The following is a 23,415-nucleotide window of genomic DNA, read 5'->3' as shown; positions in this document are numbered from 1 at the left end:
GGGCTTTTGTTCTGTTTTGCTTTAAACATCTGAAGAGTTTTGTTTAACAATCTTTTCAAAGCTTACTTTAACCTCTCTAACAAACAAAAAGCAGTTATCTCCAATCCAGTACAAAGGTTGATCCACAAAGCCATTTTCAGTATACCCACAATCTAGCAGTAACGAAAAAAAAGACATAAAGGCAATATATGAACCTCAAAAATTATTCACTGTTAGAATAGAGTCAAATTAGCAGTTTGAAAACTTGCATCCCATCTTTAGCACTTTAAAGTTCCAGAATTCATGAAAATGTATTTTTAATATTCAAGAGGTAAGGGTGAACTCTAATTTACTTCTGATTAGATTTCCAAGCGGCTGTGGAATGAAGTTAGATTGCAGAGGAACATTCAAGAATACGGAAAGCATGGAAAAAAAGTTGGCAGACTTTATATATTTTAATGAACACATGGTCTTTACAGTGAAATTACTGATTTCTTGACAGAAAGCATATTAGTACCTGCAAAAATTAAAATAAGCTTTCCTGTATCTACATATAAAATACTAATACACTATAAAAACAGGTATTTTTTTTCTTCCTTTTAACAACTAATGTGAAGATCTTGGCTCTACTTCAGTAGAATACACTGCAAGAAGAATCCTCATGCTTTTGGTTATTGGCTAGAGTGGTGCATGACAAAGCCAGTGTGTTTTACCGTGAGGTGAGACCGATTATAAAGTACCAGCAAACAAGAGCATCATGAATTTGTGTTAAGCAAACATCTAATTTTCTATATTGCACATAAATGGAACTGACTTCATCCAAATCACTGTATTATGAATGTTGATAACTTGACTGTTTCAAGAGGACGTCTCGAATCTTCTCTATACTTTCAAGTATACGAGTTCTCTTATATAAGGAGTGGAGAAGAAGTGTTGTGGGAGAGAAAACAAACACATAGCTGTGTTCTGTACTTCATTCTTGAAAAATGACTCATCAAACACAGCAAAGGTTTATTTAACTCAATTGAACCGAAGAAACAGATGTTTCGCCACACTTTGTTATTGTCCTGAAATTTGCTATTTCACTACTATGAAAGGGAAAACTTGTAAAGTCTCTGTGTAAGCGTTCTGTCCCAAGTTTAAAACAAACAAACAAACCAACAAAAAACCCCACGGCGCTTATCAAAGATCACCTAGAACGAGGCATACGTGTCCCGAAACAGGAAACACATAGAAAGAATCGCGACAACGGGAGGAATACCGCCCCGCCCGCCGCAGCAGGTGAAGCTCCCCAGCAGCTCCGTTCGAGCAGCCTGTACAAACCTCGTTACGGCCACCGTAACCGCGCAGCGCAGCCAACAGCGCTGCGTAACGCCGAGCATGGTGACAAACCCACCCAAAGAGCGGAACGCCCCAACATCGGAGGACACCGCCTGCCTAACCGCTACGCGATGCCTTTTTTTTTTTTAATTTGAAAGCGGAGCGGTGCCGAGCGGTTCGGGGGCCGGCGGAGGCGAGCAGGGCTCGCCGCCCGCGCCATGGCAGTGCCGGCGGACCGCCGCCGGGGGAACGGAGCCTCTTCCGGGGCACCGGCCGCCCAGCGCCCCGCTCTTACACAACCCGGCCTTCGCCGCGGCCCCCCCGGTGTCCCGCACCCCGCTCCGGAGCCCCCCGCACCGCCGACAGCGGGGTTGAGCGGCGCTCCGTGCCCCCACGTTCTTCTTTAGTTGCCCCCCCCCGCGCCGCCCCAAGCCACCACCGCAGCGTTCCGCCCCATCCGCCGCTCCCTGCTTTTGGGTTTCAACCGCGGCGGCCCAGCCGGGAGAGACCTTACCGCTCATTTCGGGTTAGGGCAGCGGGCCGGGCCCGGAGCCGGGCCCGCGGCCGGCTGCTCCGCGGCAGGCGGGGCGGCGGGCGGGGCGGCTCGGCTCGGCTCGGCTCGCTCAGGTGCGCGGCTGCCCGGCTCCGCTCCGCCCCGCGGCCCGCTCCGCTCCGCGCCGCTCCGCCCTGCACCGGCGGCCGGGGCCGGGACCCGGGGGCGGCATCGTCCCCGTCCCCGTCCCCCCCCGCCCTTCCCCCGAGGAAGGCTTCCCTAACTAAGCGTCCCGCAGGACTCCTGCTCTGGTGTTTACTGGAGTCTACCGGCCGTCATTGGCTGGTGCCCTCCGAGTCCTCTAGCTGAAAGCTTGTGCGTTAATTAGCATAATTAAGTTATAAAGGATTACTCCAGCCCCGTCCTTCCACGGGGTTTACCTTCGGCTGAACCGCTAATCGGTTTACACCCAAGAAAGGAGGTGCGCAAACAGATCTGGTTGCAAACAAACACTTTCTGGCGTCGCGTTTGGAAAGCTGCGGTGACTTTGATGCTAATCTATGTGGATACTGCGGCTCAGGAACGCCGCTATACTTAGCGTTAGTCTCATGTGAACGGTGATGAATCACTGTTATCCCCAGGAGGAAACAGCATTCAGGATTTACTGCAGCACATTAGGTTAACTATGGCTCTATAGCCGAACACCCACACTTTGACATCACGCAGGCGATGATATGCATCACTGACGCAAGCAGTGGCAGGATCAAACACAAAGGCCACAGCAGTTGAAACAATAGAGCGCACAGCTGACGTAGCAGCACACCCCTCCAACACTGACGGGCTGCAGTAAATCAATAGTCCCAGAAGCCACGAATAGTTGCACCACTCTGTCTTTTACATAATGGCTAAGACTTCAAAGTTTTATTTTGGGCTCCCAGCAGCTACAATTAATTACAAAACCCAGTAACAACAACCACCACCCATTGGCCTGTGTTTGTCTTCTAAGCTGCGCTGGGAAAATACTTCCAGATTAGTACCTTAGGTTTAACAGGCACTAAAAAAATGTCACAAAGCATCAGCAGCTTTACATTTACTAGGTGCAATGTAGCCAAAGCGAGCAATAACAAAAAAGAAAAGCAAACACAGAACTTACTGTTAGGCCTGAGCCGGGGAAGAGGCACAAGAAGGAACTGTGAACGCTGCAAGGACACAGGCGATCAGAAGACTTCAGTTTGCAATGCTGTCAGTTTAACATGTTCCTTATGCTCTAAATTCATCCTGACAAAACAATCCCTTCCCCCGTCCATCTGTCTGCTTTTGCCATCAAGGCTGGGGAATGGCAGCTGACAAAGCAGCCACATCAATTTAAATGTATTAATTGGCTACAAAAATCTATCGGTAGACCGCAGGCTGGCAAGTGCGAGGAAAAACTGAAGGTAAAACGTTCACATGGTTCCTTTCAAAAGCAGGGGAAAAAAGCATCAGTTTCATCCACAGAGACTTTGGAATAATCGATAAAAGATCAGAAAGCTATGAAGCCTAACTGCAGTATTTCTAAAGATTACATCCTAATGAGATCCTGATCTTTCCCATGAAACCATACATACATATTCAGAAAAAAAAAAAAAAGACATGAAATCCCTTTTCATAGGCAAAGTGCAGAGATGACAGGTTCCTATAGCACTTTATCATAAATACAGCTATCAGTTTTCTTTTATAATGGCCTCGCGTACTTTCAAAGGAATAAGGTGACAATGGTTTCTGTGTTCAAATGTTAAACGTACTTTCATTTCACCTGCTTCTAAACAATGACCATGGTGCAATTTTGTGATTAAAAAAGGCTGTGAGCCCACGCCTTTGAACAGTGCAAACTTCACAACACGAAGTTACACTTCAGAGCTTGCAGAAGGATGATTTTAGTCTTTTCAGATACTCCAACAATAAAAAGTTTTTATATGTTCTTTCTGGAGCAATTGTGTGGCACAGCAATCAACTCTATCCTACTTCGTTAAAAAAAAGTACCAAGGAATCAAAGATGTGAATGTGGAAATACAACACAGACTTTGTACTGTGAAGCCCAGATTGTTAAATTGCTCCGTTTCGTTTGCTGTTTTAGGTTTAGACTTAGGGTAAATATTTAGTAACTATGTGGAAGAGTTAGGTCAAAAAATTGTTCTCTCTCCCGTGTAGTCTTCCCATTTAAATATCAAGTGAACCATAAATCATTGCATTTCAAACGGAGTCAAATGTGACATACCATTCTTAACACAGAGAAGCTCTGATGAAAATGTTTTTATTCTCAGCAGGAAAAAATAACCTGCACTCATTCCAATCTAACTGCATCGCATATTTGCTTAGCTTTTTCCTCAAGGAGAGCCTAATTTCCTAGCGCTTATGCCAAGCAGTACTGATCCACGACATTTTCAGACTAATATTTAATATTTGTGCATACTGCTTAATCATGTTGCATTTGATTCACAGCGTTCAGGACAAACTACAATTTAATCATCTAACAGTTGTTACCACTAGAATTTGTGTTTTTCTAATCAGAATTTTTTTTTTTTGGCCATATAGCACTGCAGACCAGAAAGTTAAAAAGTTAAGCGCTACTACTGATAGCTACTTGTGGTTAAGAGGTGAACAGCACAAGTGGGTCTCAACAGTTGGCAGTTCTTGGCGTGTAGACAGTGGCTTCTACAAAAGAGCATGTTCATTAGTGAAAAGAGATCTTGGAAGGAACAAGCAATAACTTCAACTCAACACCACCTACCGCCCCCTGCCTGGTTGTGCTAAAAATGAAGTTATGTAGTATAATTACTTGTAAAGGCTTTTCCAGCATCATTATATTCAACTTCTTACACTAATGAGTTATTTTTTCTGTGCATACTTACCTGGCTACATTGACTTGAAACCAGAGTGCAAAATTTTCTGGCATGTTCTGCTGTCTCAGAGCCGGCATTCAGAGAAGCCCACCCTCCTTTGTGCAAATTTCTTAATATTCCCCCCCCAAATTATTAAACACACACGTGTGTGTATATATATCTACATACAGATAATGTCTTGAATATGACTTATTGAATATTAATTATACAAATACGATGTATTGATTAAGAAAATCAATAGCATACACATAAATGCTGAAACAATTTTACCAAATTCTAGGGCAAGGTATTTTAAAACTACAGATGAAAACACACAGAAGACTCTGTGGGTATAATAAAATTCTGTTTGTGCAAACCGTGACTGAGTATTACAACACATACAATGTCAGAAACTCAAGCAGGAAATTAATGCCAGAAAAGGCCGCCAAGAAAAAATTCGGTGCCCAACTCAAATTTTTATTTCTATCCAAGGCAGACACCTCTAAAGATATACTACCCTGAGTCCCTGCAATCTACTAATAACAAGTATTTTCATTTGAAAACCTCTGAGTTCTTTAGGCTTCAAGCTAATTATATAAATGAATACGATGCAGATTCAGATGGTCCATTTAAAATAAAAACAAAGCAGAACAAAGATTATTGTAAGCAGCTGAAGTCCTTCTAATCTCTAAAATAAATACCACATGCATCTTTCTTTAAAGGGACCAATTTGGGAGTGGTCATTCCAAACTGGAAGACATAAAACTAAGTTAGCAGCACGTGAGGTGTCTCAGCTTTCTGGGAATCCCACAATCCACGGTTCTACATGATTTAGCAGAAAGAGAGAAAACTAGGTAAATCTGGAATGACTTTGGCTCCACAACTAGAGTTCTAGGGTGCAAAAACAAGGCTAAATCTTGGTCTTAGTAAAGGTAAGAAGTTATTATTAACTGCCAATTTAAAAACCCCCTCACACCCAACACTGAAATTTTACTCTCTTAGATGTAATCTTGCATTAGGTAAGTGAGTTTGCTGTTCTGGTCAGATGAAAAGGTCTTCTGTAACCATAAAAAGAAATGGAAAGAGAGTTCAGTCCTACAGGACTTCCTCTCTTCACACTCACTGCATACAATTATTTTTACACCTACATTAGAGGCATTCACTTGAGTCCAAGATTCTACCAACACTGCAGTTCCACAAACAGATGTTCACATGTAGGTTTCTAAACTATGAAATACATTTTCAAGTAACACTTTATGACACAGTTTTGTTTCAAATCATGAGTGAAGAAAACAGTGCCTGAAGCTGACTATTCAAAAGGTGACATTTGGCAACGCAAAATCCTTCTGCCACGACACAAACTGCAGGGAACAAGCCCCAAGCAAATTACACAATCATCACACAACAAAAATGAGACATAAGACCAAACTGAAAACATCTGATGTTACACACCTTACACTTTGCAGCATCTAAAGCAAACTTCAGCAGTGATTCACTGGCTGCCTCCAGAGGACAACTCTGTGCTTCTGCACATTGATCAGGGAGCCACCTCATACCAAATGACACAAATCATTAAGCACAGACAGTGTGTCCTTGAGTAGATATCTGGTTCAGGTCTGCTCTAGTCGCTCTTCTGTCCAATTTCAGTAGAGTATATCAAGTTTTCTGAGAGTAGGTTCCTACTGTCAGGAAAAGAAGGTCTTCCTGTTCAGTTAGGAGGTAGGCTGAATTCTGTGCTATGCTCAAGCGGATTAACCCCACAGCTTGCTCCTGTCCAGGAGAATGCTATCAACACCAGACTATGGAATAACCTGTGTCACCTCTGCTGAAGATGGGCCACTAGAAACCGGAATGCAACACAGTAAGCTCCTCTCCGTGCTAGAGATGCTTAACTCGTTTAATCCAAGAGCTTCTAAATGGAGAGTACAGAGCCAGCCTTTAAAATGGGAACCAGAACCTAGGACTTCACCTAAATCTTAGAGGAATCCCCATTACATCAATACAAAAAGGCAGATTGCCTTCCTGTGTAGTTTCCCTCTAGAATCTTATCTTTTTTTGAGGTGAAGGTGCCCATCTGCAAAAGATGACATGGAGAAAAGCCTAAACTCAGAATACCCCGGAGCCTCACGGCTAGGGGGCTCTGCTGGCATCAGCGAGCTACAGGTTCAGATTCTGTGGCACTTCATAGAGCTAAAAACCTCAGATCTCCTCAATTCTGGGCGAGTGCTTTAACCAATTCCCTGCTGCTGATACTGTTTGCATTTGGGGATAAACTTAATATAGTCCAAGTAAACAAATAGCCTTTCTTTTTGGAGAGAAAGGCAACATTTATGTACTGTCTCGATATTGTCTCTGCTCTGGCATGTCTTTGATGTCTGGCTTCTGGCTGTCCCCCTGCAGCCTCTTTTGTACAATTACAGGCACGTAGGGAATTCCATGGTCAAAACAGGAGAAGCAATGGATTCAGTATGCTTGCTAGGATTAGGTCATGATTCAGTGGGTGACCTGGGCTGCGTCTGAGACTTTTGCAGCTAAAAGCTTCTTAAGTTAGAACGAAGGTGGAATCCAAACACCCTGAACATGACCCCTTGCGATTACAGTTCATTGCACAGACATACTTTTCTGTGCCTTTTCAGCAATAACAAGACAAGCCTATAAATGCAGCTACATTGGGGATGCTCTGAAGACAGTGGAAATAAAAGTTTGACTGAAAAACTACTGATCTTGAAAATTCTTAATAGCATTGCAGCTGACATGATAAATACTTAAACATTTAAAGACTTCTGATTCTGCTAATGATTTAAGGTCAACACACAAGAATTTTCATGTTCAAAAAGCTTTGCAGAAATTTAGTCCCAAATTAATTAACCCGAAATCATACATATAAAAAAACTGATGTTCTCAGTCAGACTTCACAACACAGAAAGGCACCATGCTTACTACCAATACCTGCAGCCTCTTCTGTAGTGAAATGTTTCTACCATCATACAGATCACTAAACACCTTCAACCAGCTCCCACTGCAAAACTCACATTTTACTGTTGAAAGTGATTTGAAAGTCTTTTTCAGGCTCTGCATTAGCTAAAAAAACCAAAAATATCATCACAGGCTAACTAATAAAGGCTTTTCAAAATTTTATTTACATCTTTTAAACTTGTTTTAACATTTGAAATTTAAAATTTGCTCTTTCTGGTGTTTTATGTGACAAAGGCTCCTTGATTCTCCGCAATGAACTCTTTACAAATCCTTTCAACAAGGAATTATTTTCTCCAAATTGCAAGCAAGTTACCACACAGGTAAAGTACGTAAGCTCAAACATTAAGAGCATCTATGACAAAGGTTATTGTTGATAAAAAGCTTTCAACAATGTTAATAAATATGTATTATCAGAAAGAAAATATCTGGTAAAGCAGTAAGCAGGGACCAGACACAAAGATAAGCCTATGCTGTAGCAGTGTTCTCTTTAAATTCAATTTGCTCTGTAACCAAATATGTTTTAGAAAGTAACATACCCACTGCTTTAGCAGCCAAAATGAACTCGGAGCCAGAAAGAACTGTGTAAGGAATCTACTTACCTGTGCCAAACAAGAGGCCAGGGATGAAACAACTAACTTGGCTCAGACATATAAAAGTCGTCCTTCCAAGCCAGAAGAAATCCAAGCCAGAAGAAAGGGAAAAAGACACATGCATACGGTGAGCTCCTTACCATACATTATGTATGGATCAATATATCCCTCTACTAAGGAGCTGAGACAAGAAAATTGCTTAATAGCTGGAAAGTAAATGTGTCCTTTGTGCAGAAAGTTTTTTATGGCTTCACTACTATCTGGACGCAAGAGACCTAAATTTTCTGTTGCTGGACTGTCAGGCCTCAAGGACTGAAAAAGACCTCATGAATCAAGTCAATTCACCTGCAATTGCAGCTTCATTCCTCTCCGCCATTATCATACATTAAGATCCATCATAAATAGATTCTATGTAAAAGCATCAAGACCAATCTTAAAACAGTCAGTTCTTTTACCCATACATCTCCCACTGGAGTGCTGTTCTAGAGCATTAGTCTCCTATGCAGCCAGGAGGTTTCTTCTAATTACATTAAAGTTATTCATAGCCCTCTGACATCCAGCTGGGCTCCCAAGCAGCTCTGGCATTAACTATTTTTTTTTTTTTTTTTTTTTTTAAAATGCCTGGTGTTTACTTACCTATTCCTAACAAAACTCATTTTTAGCCAAACCAACCAAGCTCTCCTACTCTCCTTTTATAAAAGGCTCCTTATTCTCCTGAATATCCTAGTACCTCTTTTCTACAACACCTGGAATCAGCTTCATTTCATCTTTTGTAAACATGAATCATCAAATTACAGTTGAAGTTTCAGCAGAATCCTGTAAAATGCTACTAAACATCCCAAGCTGTACTAGCAACAACCACCCTGATGCATTTTATGATCACAGTAACCTTTACAGATACATTATACTGCAGATAAGTACTATCTTGTGAGTCAAATAGCTTGCCTGCTTCCTCCTTCTCCTCCCTATCAAGTTTCAAGTGACGAGATCCCGATTTATAATTTATTAATCTCATGCATGACCTTCCATTGCATGTAACTGCATTTCACCCAGTTCAGGGGTACCACTCAAACAACATTCCTTCAGACAGTTAATGCATATTGTTGTTGATCTTCTACCACTTCTGGAATACAGATTTCCTATGCCATTGGAGTTGTTTGGATGATCGGATTCACTGAAATGCCAAGTATTTCTAGAATACCTTGATAGCTGAAAGATACCCAAGTGCATTCGTTACTAAGTGATTAAGAAGGGATATATTTACATTCTAGGCTAGCTGTGCATCATGCTTTAGCATTCAATCCTTTCCTATTTCATCCACAATTTAGAACCTTAAAAAAAAAAAAAAAAAAGTAAGGTTATGTTGACTTTACTGAAGCTCTTTAGAGATAGAGATCAAAAAACGTTCTGTACGATGCTTTGAATTTTGCAGCATGGAGACAGGCAACATGCAGGTATCTGGCCTCAAGACACCACTGCATACCTGTGATTCTTTACACCTGCATTCTCTAGTCCTATTTACGTCTCACTGGCCTTTACACCCCCAAAGCTATATGCTATATAGACATAACCTTACCTGACATTCAGCCTCTTTTTCTATGTAGCATGTTCCCAGGCACTTCAGACCTCCTGTCCAGCTCTCTGAAGCTGCACAGAAATGTTTACCTGCCAATGTACTACTTGTCCAGACACAGCAGCACAATGCCACCATACAACAAGATGATCCAGCAACACATATTTACATGCTTCTGAAAAGAACCCCAAACCCAACACCTTTCTATTTAGCTACTGTCACCAAGATGAGACGAGATTTTTCCCATCAAAAATAATGGATCTGTTTTTCAGATGAGAGGATGAGGCTGAGTAACTTAAAAAAAAAAAAAAGACAACACACTGAAATTCTATGAACGTAATGGACAGTTGGAAAGCTATTATGGGCAAATCAGTGCTCTGGATGGTATTTTAAAGACCTGTCAGAGGATGAACTTGGGAAACAATCTACAGATAAAGCTGTGTGGGCATATGAATAAGATTCCTAGTCTAGTATGTGTCATATCTTTGCTGGAAAGGAAACTCCAGAGTGTATATAGCTGCAATTAAGAGAAAAGATAGGGTATTTCCAAGGTACATGTTCCTCCTTTTTATGCAATCTTTCTTTGTGTAAGAATTAGAAGGGTGTAAAAACACACCTTTTACAAATATTTTATTGAAAAGGCTACATACACATCATGTCAGATTTACAACCTGTGTAGAAAAGCACTGTTCTAACACACATGGGCCAGAACTCCACAGTAAAAAGTCATGAAACAGTCAACAATCAATCTCAAACCCTCATGCTTGCCAGTCCTCTTGTACCCATTTGCAGTACAAGTCGGGGAAATGAGTGGAAGTTAGGCTCACACTAGCCACTCCTCTGCATCTCTGCTCAGCTTTTGCTGATATTCACTTTTATTTTTCAGATCTCTTAGCAGGTGATTTTTAAAACTTATTCATGCTGGAAGAACTTTAACTGGTTCAAAGTTGCTCAAGCTGCCCTTGTAACTTACTAAATATTTTCACTCACTGATGCACTGCTTAAGTCACCAGCTGCTCCCCAAAATTGCACTGACAGTAGTGTCACACTAAATCAGAGGTAGTCACTCTGCTTTTGACCCCTTACTATCCAATTCAGAAAAAAATTCTCTTTAAGAAAAAAAAAATAGTTTAGCTTCTCAAATTCACAAACTCATCTTGGGCTTTAGGCACTCCAAGGATCTGCTGGCAAGACAGCTTTATTTGTACGTACTACCTTTTGAAAAATAAGAGTAAAAAGTCAGATTTCAGATTTAACTGAATTTAAAAGCTAGGTAAGATTAAACTTACTTTTTTTTAAAATTGAACAAACGAATTCCATGCCTGATCCCAAAACAAGAAACAAAATACATGGAAAGCATAACAAAAAGAAAGAACAAATGCAAATTTAAGTATGTTTCATATAATTTTCTAAATCTACCTGCTACTTAAGAGTTTTACTGCATAAACCATAAGAGCTAACTCTGTCGATAGAGTGGTGCCTTTCAGAGCACAATCTCTTCAAGGCTAAAGCAGCTGAGGATTTAACACAGTAGCACTTCACTTAAATGCTGTCTTTCAAGAGGCTATCTTAAACACAACTTGTAGGAAAAACCGAGAAAAAGAGAAAGGCTGAGAACTCTCTGCGGACACATCTTTCTCCTCTCTGTAGTCTTCAACTTTCATTTTGATTCTTAGAAGAGAAGGCTACGGTATCAATAAGTCACAGCTCCTGGACCCTGCCGTCTTCCTGGGAATTTGATTGTTTTCATCTGCTTTAGTAGTTTGGTTTGGTTTTTTGGTTAGTTTTTGGAACTGGCTTGCTAATGCTGTGTTTTACGAGTAGGGCGTTCCCTACTTTGGGACTTTGCTCAGCCCACAGTCCTGTTGTGGTCTTTGTTCAGCGCAGCCCTTCTACTTTAAATGACCTATCCATATTTCATAAGATTTTTTTATGGTTGTTGCAATACTTCGTTATAAAGAGGTTACGCTGAGGGACACTCACTATCCTACTCAGAGTAACTTATTCACATCTTATTGAAACTACAATTCCATATTAATACCTTTTAAGAATTATTAATGAAGCAATTCACAGACTATCAGTTTGGCATTCATAGTTCTTATTGCAGCTCTTTCTTTGGTTGCCTTGGAAGGCACATCCATTCTACCTCTGAACACAACTATCAAGATGATCCAAGGGAAACACAATATACACAGTATTTATGAAAATGGTCCATATGTAGAGCATCAAAGAGACAGGATAAGTGAAACTGCTGGAGAATGGGCTACTGGAAAAACAAATTGAGAACAGGCACAGGAGATAAACCATATGCTAACAGAATAGCTGATTCATCAAAAGGGAAGGAAGGTATAGTCAGCTGCTCTAGCAGCTCTAATACCATTAACTTGAGACCCATCTATAAGTTATTGGGTGCTGTACAGTCACTTGAAAAAATCTGAGGCTCTTTGGATGGTGTCCTATGGCACCTGCTCCAGACAGCTGCATTTTCTGGAAGGCTCTTTGCAGTGTGAGAAAGAGCTGCTCTTTGGCAAAAAGAAAACAAGAACAGCACTGTGGATAGCTGTATTTACTACTAGTGAATCTGGCCCTTCCAACTTTGTTTGAAACCCATGTAATTACACTGTTTCTTAATGGCTTTAAGTGGCTGAACTTACATGCTTGTAATTGGTTGTTAACTCACATTACACAGTAGCTGTTTATATCTGTGCACAGCTAGGCTATATATTTGTAATGACCTTGTTATCTTTCTCCTCTTCTTCCTTTCCCTCATTTAGATAATAAACTGCTTTAGATGTAAAACAGATTGTGGCATGTCTGCAAAAGGAAGAAGGGGAAGGGAAGTTGTATTACCATGATTTTAATGAAGTTGAAGAGTGTCATGATCATGTAAGTCACGCAAAACCTCAGTCGTTTAACAGACAGTCAAAAAAAAAAAAGACAACTATAATCATTTACTATTAATAACACATGCACAGCCATATCTATCAACCCATGTGATGCTGATTCATCCATTAGGAAAAAAGCAATCCTAAGAAGAGGATAAAAAAAAATCCCTGGAATCAGGTATTACATTCTGGCAAGAAAAGTGTACCTGGACCCATGCAGACAACACGATAGCCTTGCACAGGTGAAAATGAAGGGAGACTAGCCCCCTGGTCTCTTTCTTTTGCTATCTTGGCCCTCTGTCTACACAACTTTTACCACTGACGGAGAAAGCATGGAGGCAGAACAATGTCAGGCCCTGGAAGCTGCTGGCGTGGCTGTGGCAGCCTGGGCCTGTGTGTGGAGCTTGCTCTGCCTCAAGAACTCTGGAAAAATAATGGCCAGGAGAGCTGCTCCACTCCCACGAAGACCGTGGTTTCCTTCCCAGTCTGTCTGCCACCCTTCGTAACTACCACATACCCAAGAGCGGTCCACAAGATAAGGCAGCCACAACTACTTTTTAGGGTACAAATAGAACAAGAGTAAATCAAAACTGATGAAAAGCTGCTTCTTTGTTAACAGTAATTCTTTGATAGAAGTCTGAATAATTCCACAGCTACAGCTATCAATCAAGGATGTAGCAATACAACTTGAATCTCACAGCGTAGAACTATGAAGAAATTTCCTGGGGTCTCATCTAACAATCTGTTGCATTTTCCAACAGATGACACGTTAGCCTGTATTCATACTGTACATGTGGTGAAAGAGGATTTAACAAAAGTCCCTGATGCACAAAGTTCCAGACTTTCCATTTTCATGAAACCCAGTGCAAAGTCAACTTAAAAACATTAAGTTTGAGTTTCTATAAAAGCACGAGTTGTTTTTAAAGAATTAATCAGATAGTGAAATTGAGAAACTTCTTTGTTTAATGTAATAGCAATCTTCACGAAACTTTAGCATTTCAACCAGACTGCATCCAATTAAGATATACAGAAAATGCTATCAGCCTAAGTTATTCTAAATGTTAGGATATTAAGTGAAAATATTAAGTAAAATCTTTTTTCAGACTCCTCTGCCTGCATCTCTGATCTTTGATTTAGTTCAAACTGATAACTACTTACATTAGACAAACTGCCTGCTTACATGAGAAACCAAGAAGAGATCCTACATAAATTTCCCCCTCTTTTTCCCCCATAAAGCAAGTAGTATAGGTCTATTTCTTTCCCATCAACAGCATAGTTGGGGAAGAAAAACAGATGAACTGACTGCAATGCCAGGGGACTGTTATAACAGTGCCAGACACAGACCTGTCAAGCTTGAAATGCTTCATACAGGACTCATCCAACTGATTCCAGACTCAGCCCCCAGTAGCACCTGAATCTTGGCAGTCTGAGTTAATACTGCACAGCCTTGTGGGCTAGACATGACTGACTACAGTCATGGAAACCAATTTTTAGGGGCATTCTCTAGCTGCAGCTTAGGGCTGTAACACCATTCCCAACATGCACCTCCAAGTACTGGTACCTTCCTTGTAAAACGTGAGATGCGAGATGCTTATGGAAATGGATGAGTTCAAAGAGTTCAAATGCTTGAGGACAAAGACATTTGCTGTGGGTACAACTGTGAAACAACACACTCAAATGAGATGTTTTCAGGATGTAGTCTTACTTATTTGAGCTTATAATAGCCAGGCTTTAGCTCCATTACGGAGACATCTCATTTAGGTGTCCAAAATTATGTGTCTGCATGCAAGTTAGGACTTTAAACTCCCATTATAGCAAGTGGAGATCTAGTCAGTACAGACCGTGCCTGGAAAGCTATTCAGTGCAAACTGATGTCAGCTGAAATGCACTGACTGTACTACAGTTAGTGACTAAATCTTTACTAGTTATAATGGGAGCTTAGATCCAAGGCCACATATAGAAACACACATTTAGACACCTAAAATTAGATGTCTTCAGTATGCAGCTGAAGCACTGATATTTCAAACAAATGTCTCCAGAACCTTCCTACAGTCAGGCTGGGTTTGCAGTGTGGAGCTTGCAGTGTAGTGAAAAGAGGGAATAAAGGAGGAAATTAGAGAAGATATAAGGGAAGATTAACTGATCAGAATATACAGGAAAATAAGACAGGAAAAGGAGAACCTGACTGAAGCTTTATAATGAATATAGTAAGTTATGAACTCATTCACATCTCAAAATGTGTGAAATAAGTCAAGGCAGAATAAAAGTTAGAAAAATATCTAATAGAAGAATGAGAAAATAACCAAGGCAAAAATGTTAGTCGTTTTGTCCATATAAAGATATTAGATCTATTTAACACATTTTTAACAGAAATCAATGACAGAAAAATTATTCTCTGTAAAACACACTACAGCCAACATTGTGAAAGAGATCTGAATTAATACATTTCCCTTTTAACCTTTTTTTTTTTTTTTAATTTGTTGCTGCAGAAGGTGATAGAACAGGTCTAGTTTGCTTTTTTTATAAAACTTTTACCAAGTTTAGTTTATTCTGGGAATAGCACGTTTTAGAAATCTAGTATTTATAATCCTAACAAAGTGCGCACAACAGTAATGTGAGCTGCTCTGGCAGAAAGGCAGCATGATAAAGTAAGCGTTTCCAGCAACAGCTTCTTGTATCATCCCTGACTACCTCTTTAAGGGCCAGAGGAGACTGGGACCACCAAGACCTGGTCAGTTATCAGACTTCACAGAGGAGAAGGTCAGGCAGCTCCCAGAGAAGGCTGAGGGAGCCCGTTATGAGGCTAATTCTCACGGCCACTCTCAGAGCAGAAAGAGCCAGATCTAAACAACAGACTTCTGGACTGCTACGGTTAATTCTGGTCAGGTGAATGACCTTGTTTTGCACTACTTGGCAAGTTTTGCTGAGTTAGTAAAACAAATTTGAGAAATGGTGCTGAAAAGAGCGAAGACTGCCTCTGCCCTATTGCAAAAAGGACTACAGAATCAAGTAGACGTACCTGAGCTAGCTTTAATTCAGCACAATACTAGCAGTAGTACTAGAAAAGCTGCAGCAACAGGGCTTACAGGCAAGTTTTACCTGCCAGTAGTACCTGAATTATGGACTAGATTTCTCCCATGTGTCACAGCCAATACATGAGCATTCTACATACACTACAGTGAGGGCTTAAATCCATCATTATTTCTTTACCATATCAGAAGGGTATTTGCTATTATCTCCATCCAACTACTCCTGCATAGCTGACCAATACCAATGTTCTTATTATTTTTAGTTTGACTGTAGGTACCTGGAAATACAAACATCTATAAAACTATTTTAAAATGTATTTATCAAAGGTCATTTCCAAACAGAGGTGCTTTAAAGTTAAGCTACTCCTAGACTCAGCTCTGAAACTCTACATGGACATCCTCAACCAAGAGTTAAGTGGCTTCAAGTGACTGTAGCTTGCTGTGACCTCATACTTTCAGTTGACTTGTCTTAGCTTTCCTCAATCCCTTTTATAAAGGCCCTCTAAATACTTCTGACAGAGATCCTAAAATTCATGTGTAGGTGATGTTAAACTAAGTATCCACATCCAGTTTCAGCCTTACATATCATGTTTAGTCCTCTACAGCACTCACACAGAAGGAAGGGATAAGACAACTGAAATGATTTACCATTTAGGGTGGGGTTTTGGTGGTGCTTTTTTGGGTTTTTTTGTTTGTTTGTTTGTTTTTTTAAATGAACTGATGTATAAAACCTTACATGTGTGCCTTCAGAAGGCTACAGTGGAGAAAAACTGTAGAGCATCTCTGAAGACAAAAAGGAAAGCAAATAAACTTACACATAAATGGAAACAAGGATGAAGAATTACTTTCTTCTTGGGCTACAGAAAGAAAAGATAACCCAGAGCAGCTTCTCTGGGTGGCTCCAGTAAGCTGTTCGTAATGGGAGCAGGAAAACTAGAGCACTAAAAACTTTGTATGCACATCCGGGTTTACTTGTAAGGGTTCATTATCCAGACTCTCAAGCTACCTAGAAAACTAGAGATGGTCAAGAAGAGAATTCTTGTTAACAGTGTTTTATTGTTTTTGCTAGTTTGTTCCATTACTACGGATCTATGTATTTAAATAATTATTCTTTCATACCTAAACTTTGCCCAGTGCTCTAAGGTGGATACCAAGTAATTTAACAAACAAGATACGGTATTTCTAGAGGTGATGTCACCCTTAAAGCCAATATATGGGATCACTACTGCAGTGCCAGGTACCCTAGTACACTCTAAAATCACCACAGAACGACAGTGCATACTTCCTCCACTTAAAACAGTGGGTTTAGGATTTGATAATAAGGTGTGGTCTTCTTGAGAAAGAATCATCTTCCAATGACCATTAACAACTAGCCAAGTCCCTTCTGAGGGGTTTGCGGCAACTTGTACAGCATTTATGACTGGTCTTTAACCACCTCCAGTATTAATAAATTAGTTTGAAATAAAACTCAACACCAAAGGACCAGATGTTACTGAGAACAAAATAAATCTAGGGTTCTTTTTGGTTTAAATGTACTTAAATAGCAGTTGCATTTAGATTTTAAAACGTTCAGCTTGGTTGCTCTAACACTACCTGAAAACAACCAAACCTGCATGACAGCTGGCAGCACATAACAGCAAGTAATAGATTGAAAGCAGTCCTGCAGAGAAGGACTTGCAGGTACTGGATGAAAAACTAGACATGAGGCAGCAACGTGCGCTCGCAGCCCAGAAAGCCGACCGTGTCCTGGGCTGCATCCCAAGCAGCGTGGGCAGCAGGTCGAGGGAGGGGATTCTGCCCCTCTGCTCCCATCGGGTGAGAGCCCACCTGCGGTCCTGCGTCCAGCTCTGGGGTCCTCAGCACGGGACAGACATGGACCTGTCGGAGCGGGTCCCGAGGGGGGACACGAAAACCATCAGGGGGCTGGAGCACCTCTGCTATGGAGAAAGGCTGAGAGAGTTGGGGTTGTCCAGCCTGGGGAAGAGAAGGCTCCGGGGAGACCTTATAGCAGCCCCCCAGTACCTAAAGGGGGCTTATAAGAAAGACTGAGAGAGACTTTTTACCAGGACCTGTTGTGACAGGACAAGGGGCAAAAGTTTTAAGCTGAAAAAGGGTAGGTTTAGATCTGACGTAAGAAAGAAATCTGTTATGACGAGGGTGGTGAGGCACTGGCACAGGTTGCCCAGAGAAGTTGTGGATGCCCCATCCCTGGAAGTGTTCAAGGCCAGGTTGGATGGAGCAACCTGATCTAGTGAAAGATGGCCCTTGTCCATGGCAGGGGGTTGGACTAGATGGTCTTTGAAGGTCCCTTCCAACCCAAACCATTCTATGATTCTATAACAGTTTTATTCACACAATATCCTGGGTAATGGGCAGGTTTGCTGTTGCAAAGCTGAAGTTAATCTTAGAATGAACTAAAGTTTGTGTTTCACTGCTGTAGTCTCAGAATTGATGTGATGATCTTTTCCTCTTGACTTCATTGAAAACACTTTTCAGAAGTATTTTATTCCTTATTTTAAAGAGAAAAAACCCAGAGGTTAAGATTGCTGAACTTTTATCCCAGAGACTAACCTTAATACTGATACTTCATTTCATTTCAAAGCATGAAGTATTTATGACTCATTCTAATTTACATAGATTTTCTTAATTTATTATAAAAATGGCAATTTTCCTTTGCAGAGACATATAGAACATGGTCTCTCTTATTATGTCAAGTAACATTTAATAGCCCTTAGCTGTAACTTGGGACTGTTACAAAATGTGCTCAAGATGAGTCATCTTCATTCATTTATTCTGCAATACGAAGAATTCATGAATGAGTGATCTGCAGTAATTCACTTCTACAAAGAGAGCCCATTCATACATTTCAAACCTGGTTTTCTGAATCACTGTAATGTAGCTGATTATTTCAGTAACAGAAGAAAATTTTGGCATAAGGAAAGTTTCCACAGAAGTCTGAGTATATGTGAGAACAGTTTCATAGATTTAAAAGAGCTCTTCTGAAAATAAACATTTTGGTCTAACACATGGATACCCAGACAGATATCTTCCTATCTATCCAGCAAGAAAAACACAGTGTCTTTGGAAAGTAAAGAGACTGACAAATGGTTTAAATTGAAGTTGCTTCAAGAAGGGGCAGAAGTCATCGCTATCAGACAAACCAGTAGGCAGCCAAAAAAAAAGTTTTATAAAATCAGAAAAATGGCCACTAGCACACAGAAGTGCTCATTTGAAGCTGTCTTTAAGTCAAAATACATATAACAGAAAAGCAACTAAGATCCAAGATTGATAAATACAGAAATATAAAGTAAGTTATTTTACAGAAATATAAATGTAAGACATGAAGAATAAAATACACAAATTATTTTAAGTCATCAAAACTCTGCCAAAATAAAGGAATGGGATTCACCAAGGAGGAAAGGTCCCTTCACCACCACTGCCCTTTTGCCACCCTTAAGAGGTTTCAAACCAGCAAATAATCTTAAGAGCCTTTTCACCCAATCTTAACTGCCATAGAAGCAGCCCACGTTAAGAAGCCACTTCTCACTTACCATACTTCCAAAACAGAGTTATACCAGCAAACAGATGGTAAGTCGGTACAGAGACCTGGGTATAAATGCAGCATTTTCTTCAGAAGCTTAGCTCACAGAAAAAGCACAGTGTGCTTCTCCATTAATTGGTGCTTTAAGTTTTCATTGCTTCATTGATTCAAGGACAGCTCTAAAATAGTCACTTCACTCACACCTCTCATTTCTCCTGGAGAGACACTGTCTCTCCTTGTTTTCAGGTTGAGAAGTTTTACCCTATGTACAGAGTATCCAAAGTAAGGATAGTTCTCTTTACAAATAAAATAACTATGACAAGAGCAGTGCAAAGATTGATGGAGCATCTCAATGTTTCCAACAGACAGCGATATGATGCAAGAAAATACAATTAACATTATGGTCAGATTTATAAACAATCCACATTGACTTCAGTAGACAGAGCAATCTCAAGGTGAATTGACCAGCAATAAAGCACAAGAGACATCCAGAATTATCCAAGGAACAGTGACTTACCAAATCACCCAACCTACTGTATCTGCACTTCTACTGCGGATCCATCCAGAAGCAGCTCACTACTTACCAACTTCCATTCTTTCATTTTAGTATTATACATACGTAATTTCAATTTAAACATATGCCCATGCAAATTGCCTTGCAAGAACCTGAATTTACATTTTATCGTTTTCATCTTTGGTCAATATGTAACATTCCAAATTCTTAACTATCCTTTGTAATTCCAAATTATTTCTCTTTTTCCTTGGATATCTTTTGGTAAGACTTTACTCCAAAGAGACAACATATTTGCTAACCACCCTTTTGCTAAATATAAATTAGAATACAGGCTTAGAAAAATAGTACTTGAAAATTTTCTGTTCCTTAAAAAAAAAATTATACTATGGTCAACATTGAACTGAAGTCCTTGTTATTTGTAGACTATTGAACATCCCACAAAATATGAAGTAAATGAAGTTCTCAGAACCAGCTCATTTTAGAAAGCAAACATCAGAAAGGAAGAGAGATTTGTTTGGTGGTCACTCACCATTCTATCACAAATAAGTAAGTGTTGTGAATTATGCATTTAAGCTTTACAAGGCTCATTTTGAAAGGGATAAGGGAATGCCTGTAATAAAGTATTAAGTCCATTTCATGAAAAATCTTTGCTTATACTAATGCTTTGCCTCTGGGTGGATTCCAAGTGTTATATAAGACAAAAACATATTAATTGCAATATGCAATATATTTGTTGTATATAAGTACAATTTTTCTGTGGGCAATACGTGCTGTGGTTTTGCAAAGTAGTATACAGATACACATTTTTAATGTATGTAATGCTACCTCTTTTTACATAGTACATCACAGAAAAAGCTGAGTATGCATTCTTTGCAGAGGCTTTTAAGTCAATATAGTCAGAAAAGAATATAAAGATGGGTAAATATTTACAGGAAAAACTGAGACTGGAAAAAAGTATTAAGAAAAATTATAATGACTAAAGTAACTTCCCACTGATTGCATCTCCACTGAATTTCAGCCATCTTTGGTTTCTTTGTGCCTTTTTTTAAAATAAGCATCTCTGCACGTTTATAAGGTTTCCTCCAAACTATACTCATTATGTATTTCCACATCTTTAACTGATTTGACCTAATAGCTGAGTGCACGCACTGAAGAATATAACAGGGAACTGATGCAAGCTTGCTTTCTTTAGAGTCAACACAGTAGTCTCCTGTGGCTATAACCTATTTTGCAGACTGGCCATCCATTTTGTAGCCAAGTCAAGGGCAAACTACGTTTGAGAAGTTGTGGCAGAACAAAAAGGACCACCAATACCAAATTACTTTCTGCAGTGTGCATCATCTGAAATGGTTCACTTTATACAAATCTATACACAAAAAACAGGAAAGCAGACATTGCTCATTAGTTGCAATACATACAACGAAACAGGTACAGCATCAATTACTAAGTGAATTTCTTCTTTAAGCCAGACAGACCCAACAAGCCAAAAGGCAGGAAGATCTGTTGGCATAGCACTCATGAAACACAGAAATGTCTCAGGAGTGGCAAGAATAGACCAGAAAAGCAACATACATAAGATCATGTGCAACTCAGCTTCTGTTCTAAGATTAGTGAATGTACAGATATGAAAAACCTCTGTGCCCTCTGTTTTACTACCAACTGTAAGCCATACTTTCACGTCCTGGAAGGGGGAAGGACAAGGAGAATGTCTATACGACAGGAGGTTTGCAAAAGCTCTGGAACTGATTTGGGATGTATGTTCCGAGATGGCCAGTGCCACTTTTCAGGAAAGTTGTAAAGACCGTACCTGAGCTTAGACTTAGTGAGACCCAGCAACAATTGTCTAGTAACTGCTCACGCTCACTTTCATATTTAAAGCATGAAGAAATCAGCAGCTGAATCAAATCACAATAGTGAGCAGCCTACTCGGAAAGCAAGACGGACCAGGCAAGGATAAAAGCTGTACCATGAAAGGGTAGAAGCATATCTATAAAGATATGATCTCAATATTTTTGCAGTTCATCACACACTTCCTGCTTTCAAGATGATCATGCAAGGAAAGCATCAATTCATTCCCCCCTCCACTAAGCCCATCTGATAAGTCAAAATTAAAACCAAAAATGCAATGCATGCCACTCTTCAGTATTTTGTGCAAGAGAAGTAAAATACATTTTATCTGTTCTTTAACTTAAATTGCAAGACAAAAAAATCACTATGTTCCCCTCAAATATTGCCAAGTAACTATTACACAGCTGTGTTTCAAATAAGCGCTATAGAACCGTGAGCTGCAACACTGATTCATTTGTGGCTCAAAGGCAGCAACAATACTACACAACCAGCACAAGTTTTGAAAAATGGTGCTAACGGACATGTAAACTTTAAGAATTGTCGCTATAAACTTAATTACAAACCAAAGTCTCTTTTTAATCAGTTATTTTGTAGCCAAAGGATCTGCCTATGACACTGGAAACCAGACCTTTCATCTCTTCTCAGACTGGATAAAGTGAGGAAAAGAGCCGGAAAATACTTGCTTCAACTTCCCAGAACAGTATCTGTTGAAGCTGGGCCAACATCCAAGAGAGAAAAAAAAAAAAAAGAAAAAAAAAAAAGGGTAGGATTCATTGGCCCCAGAAGATAACCAGCAAAAAAGTGACCTGATAGCTGAATCTGTAGATAGTCTCTTATAACACAGTAAAGTGGTATTCTAAACAGCAACAACATCTGATTGCTTGTTTCTTGCAGCTGTAGATAGGCTTAACTGGTGGCTATTTTCATTCAGAATATAAAACAACATCCAAACTGATCACTGCATACAGGGATGCTACACTTAGACAAAGCATTTGTGTTTTGAAGCTGCACTTGCTAGAACTCAGAAAGGACACAATTAGGCCCCTAGAGATAATGAAAAACTATTAGTGGTATAACAGACAGCTACTGTGGGGACAGGCAAACAATGTCCACATGACAGCAAAGAATAAAAAAATAAACTCAAACCAAATTAGCAACTGTAGCTTTTAATCTGAGGTCTATGTAATAAATGAGGTTAGTCAAAAGTTGCTACCACAGCACCTCCCTGTTTGCTTTGCAAACTGAAAATGTCATCCCGTCCCGTCCCGCCCCCCCCCCCAAGAAATTTAATTTCATCTAATATAAGAAAAAGTATTATGGTAGAGAACTCTAAATCAAATGATCCTTAGAACCTAATCTTTTAGGTCTTTAAATGGCTCTTGTATTTAAAATAATTTCTGTCAGTCTTTTACTTTTAACACCACAAAGTGCCTTTTATTTATCCTGATGCAGACTCAGGAAATATTAAAATGAATTTATTAGCTTTACCTGTAATGCACTGAAACTGTCCATCTTCTCTTCTTATTGTAAATGCTTCCCCTGGATTAACTTGCACAAGAATAACCTTAAAAATAAAAGAGTGTTTACAACCATTACACAGGAATATGATACAGAAGTCTGATACTTGCAAAATAAAAAAGAAAGTTTTACTGGGAAAAAACAATTTTTTTTTTCTGGTTAGTAAATACATTATTTTTCACTTCACACTGCTTGCTGCCTTCATCCCACAGAGAAAAAGAGATAAGAGCAAGAACAAGTACAGATATTTTTAAACAAACATTTTTCAGAGAACCAAGGAAAGAATAA

General features: G+C 39.8%; 1 protein-coding gene across 5 annotated transcripts in view; it reads right to left on the bottom strand.

The window, feature by feature from the left end:
- The window catches only part of FNDC3A (fibronectin type III domain containing 3A), a 126,383-nt gene that overhangs the window by 61,066 nt on the left and 41,902 nt on the right, over window positions 1–23,415 (bottom strand). For 2 of the 5 annotated variants that reach the window (XM_030036272.2, XM_030036273.2), the window contains exon 3: window positions 23,098–23,173. The exons of 1 other annotated variant lie outside the window; for it this stretch is intronic. In XM_030036272.2, the coding sequence (XP_029892132.1) occupies window positions 23,098–23,173 (76 nt within the window). Of the gene's footprint in view, window positions 1–1,813; window positions 1,919–2,945; window positions 2,992–23,097; window positions 23,174–23,415 lie in introns of those variants that run through there. 2 more of the 5 variants (XM_041128717.1, XM_030036274.2) reach the window with 2 other exon arrangements.

This window comes from Aquila chrysaetos, chromosome 14, assembly GCF_900496995.4.
Source record: "Aquila chrysaetos chrysaetos chromosome 14, bAquChr1.4, whole genome shotgun sequence".
In the NCBI taxonomy this organism is placed as follows: Eukaryota; Metazoa; Chordata; class Aves; order Accipitriformes; family Accipitridae; genus Aquila; species Aquila chrysaetos.
This window is presented reverse-complemented; position numbering and strand designations above follow the sequence as displayed.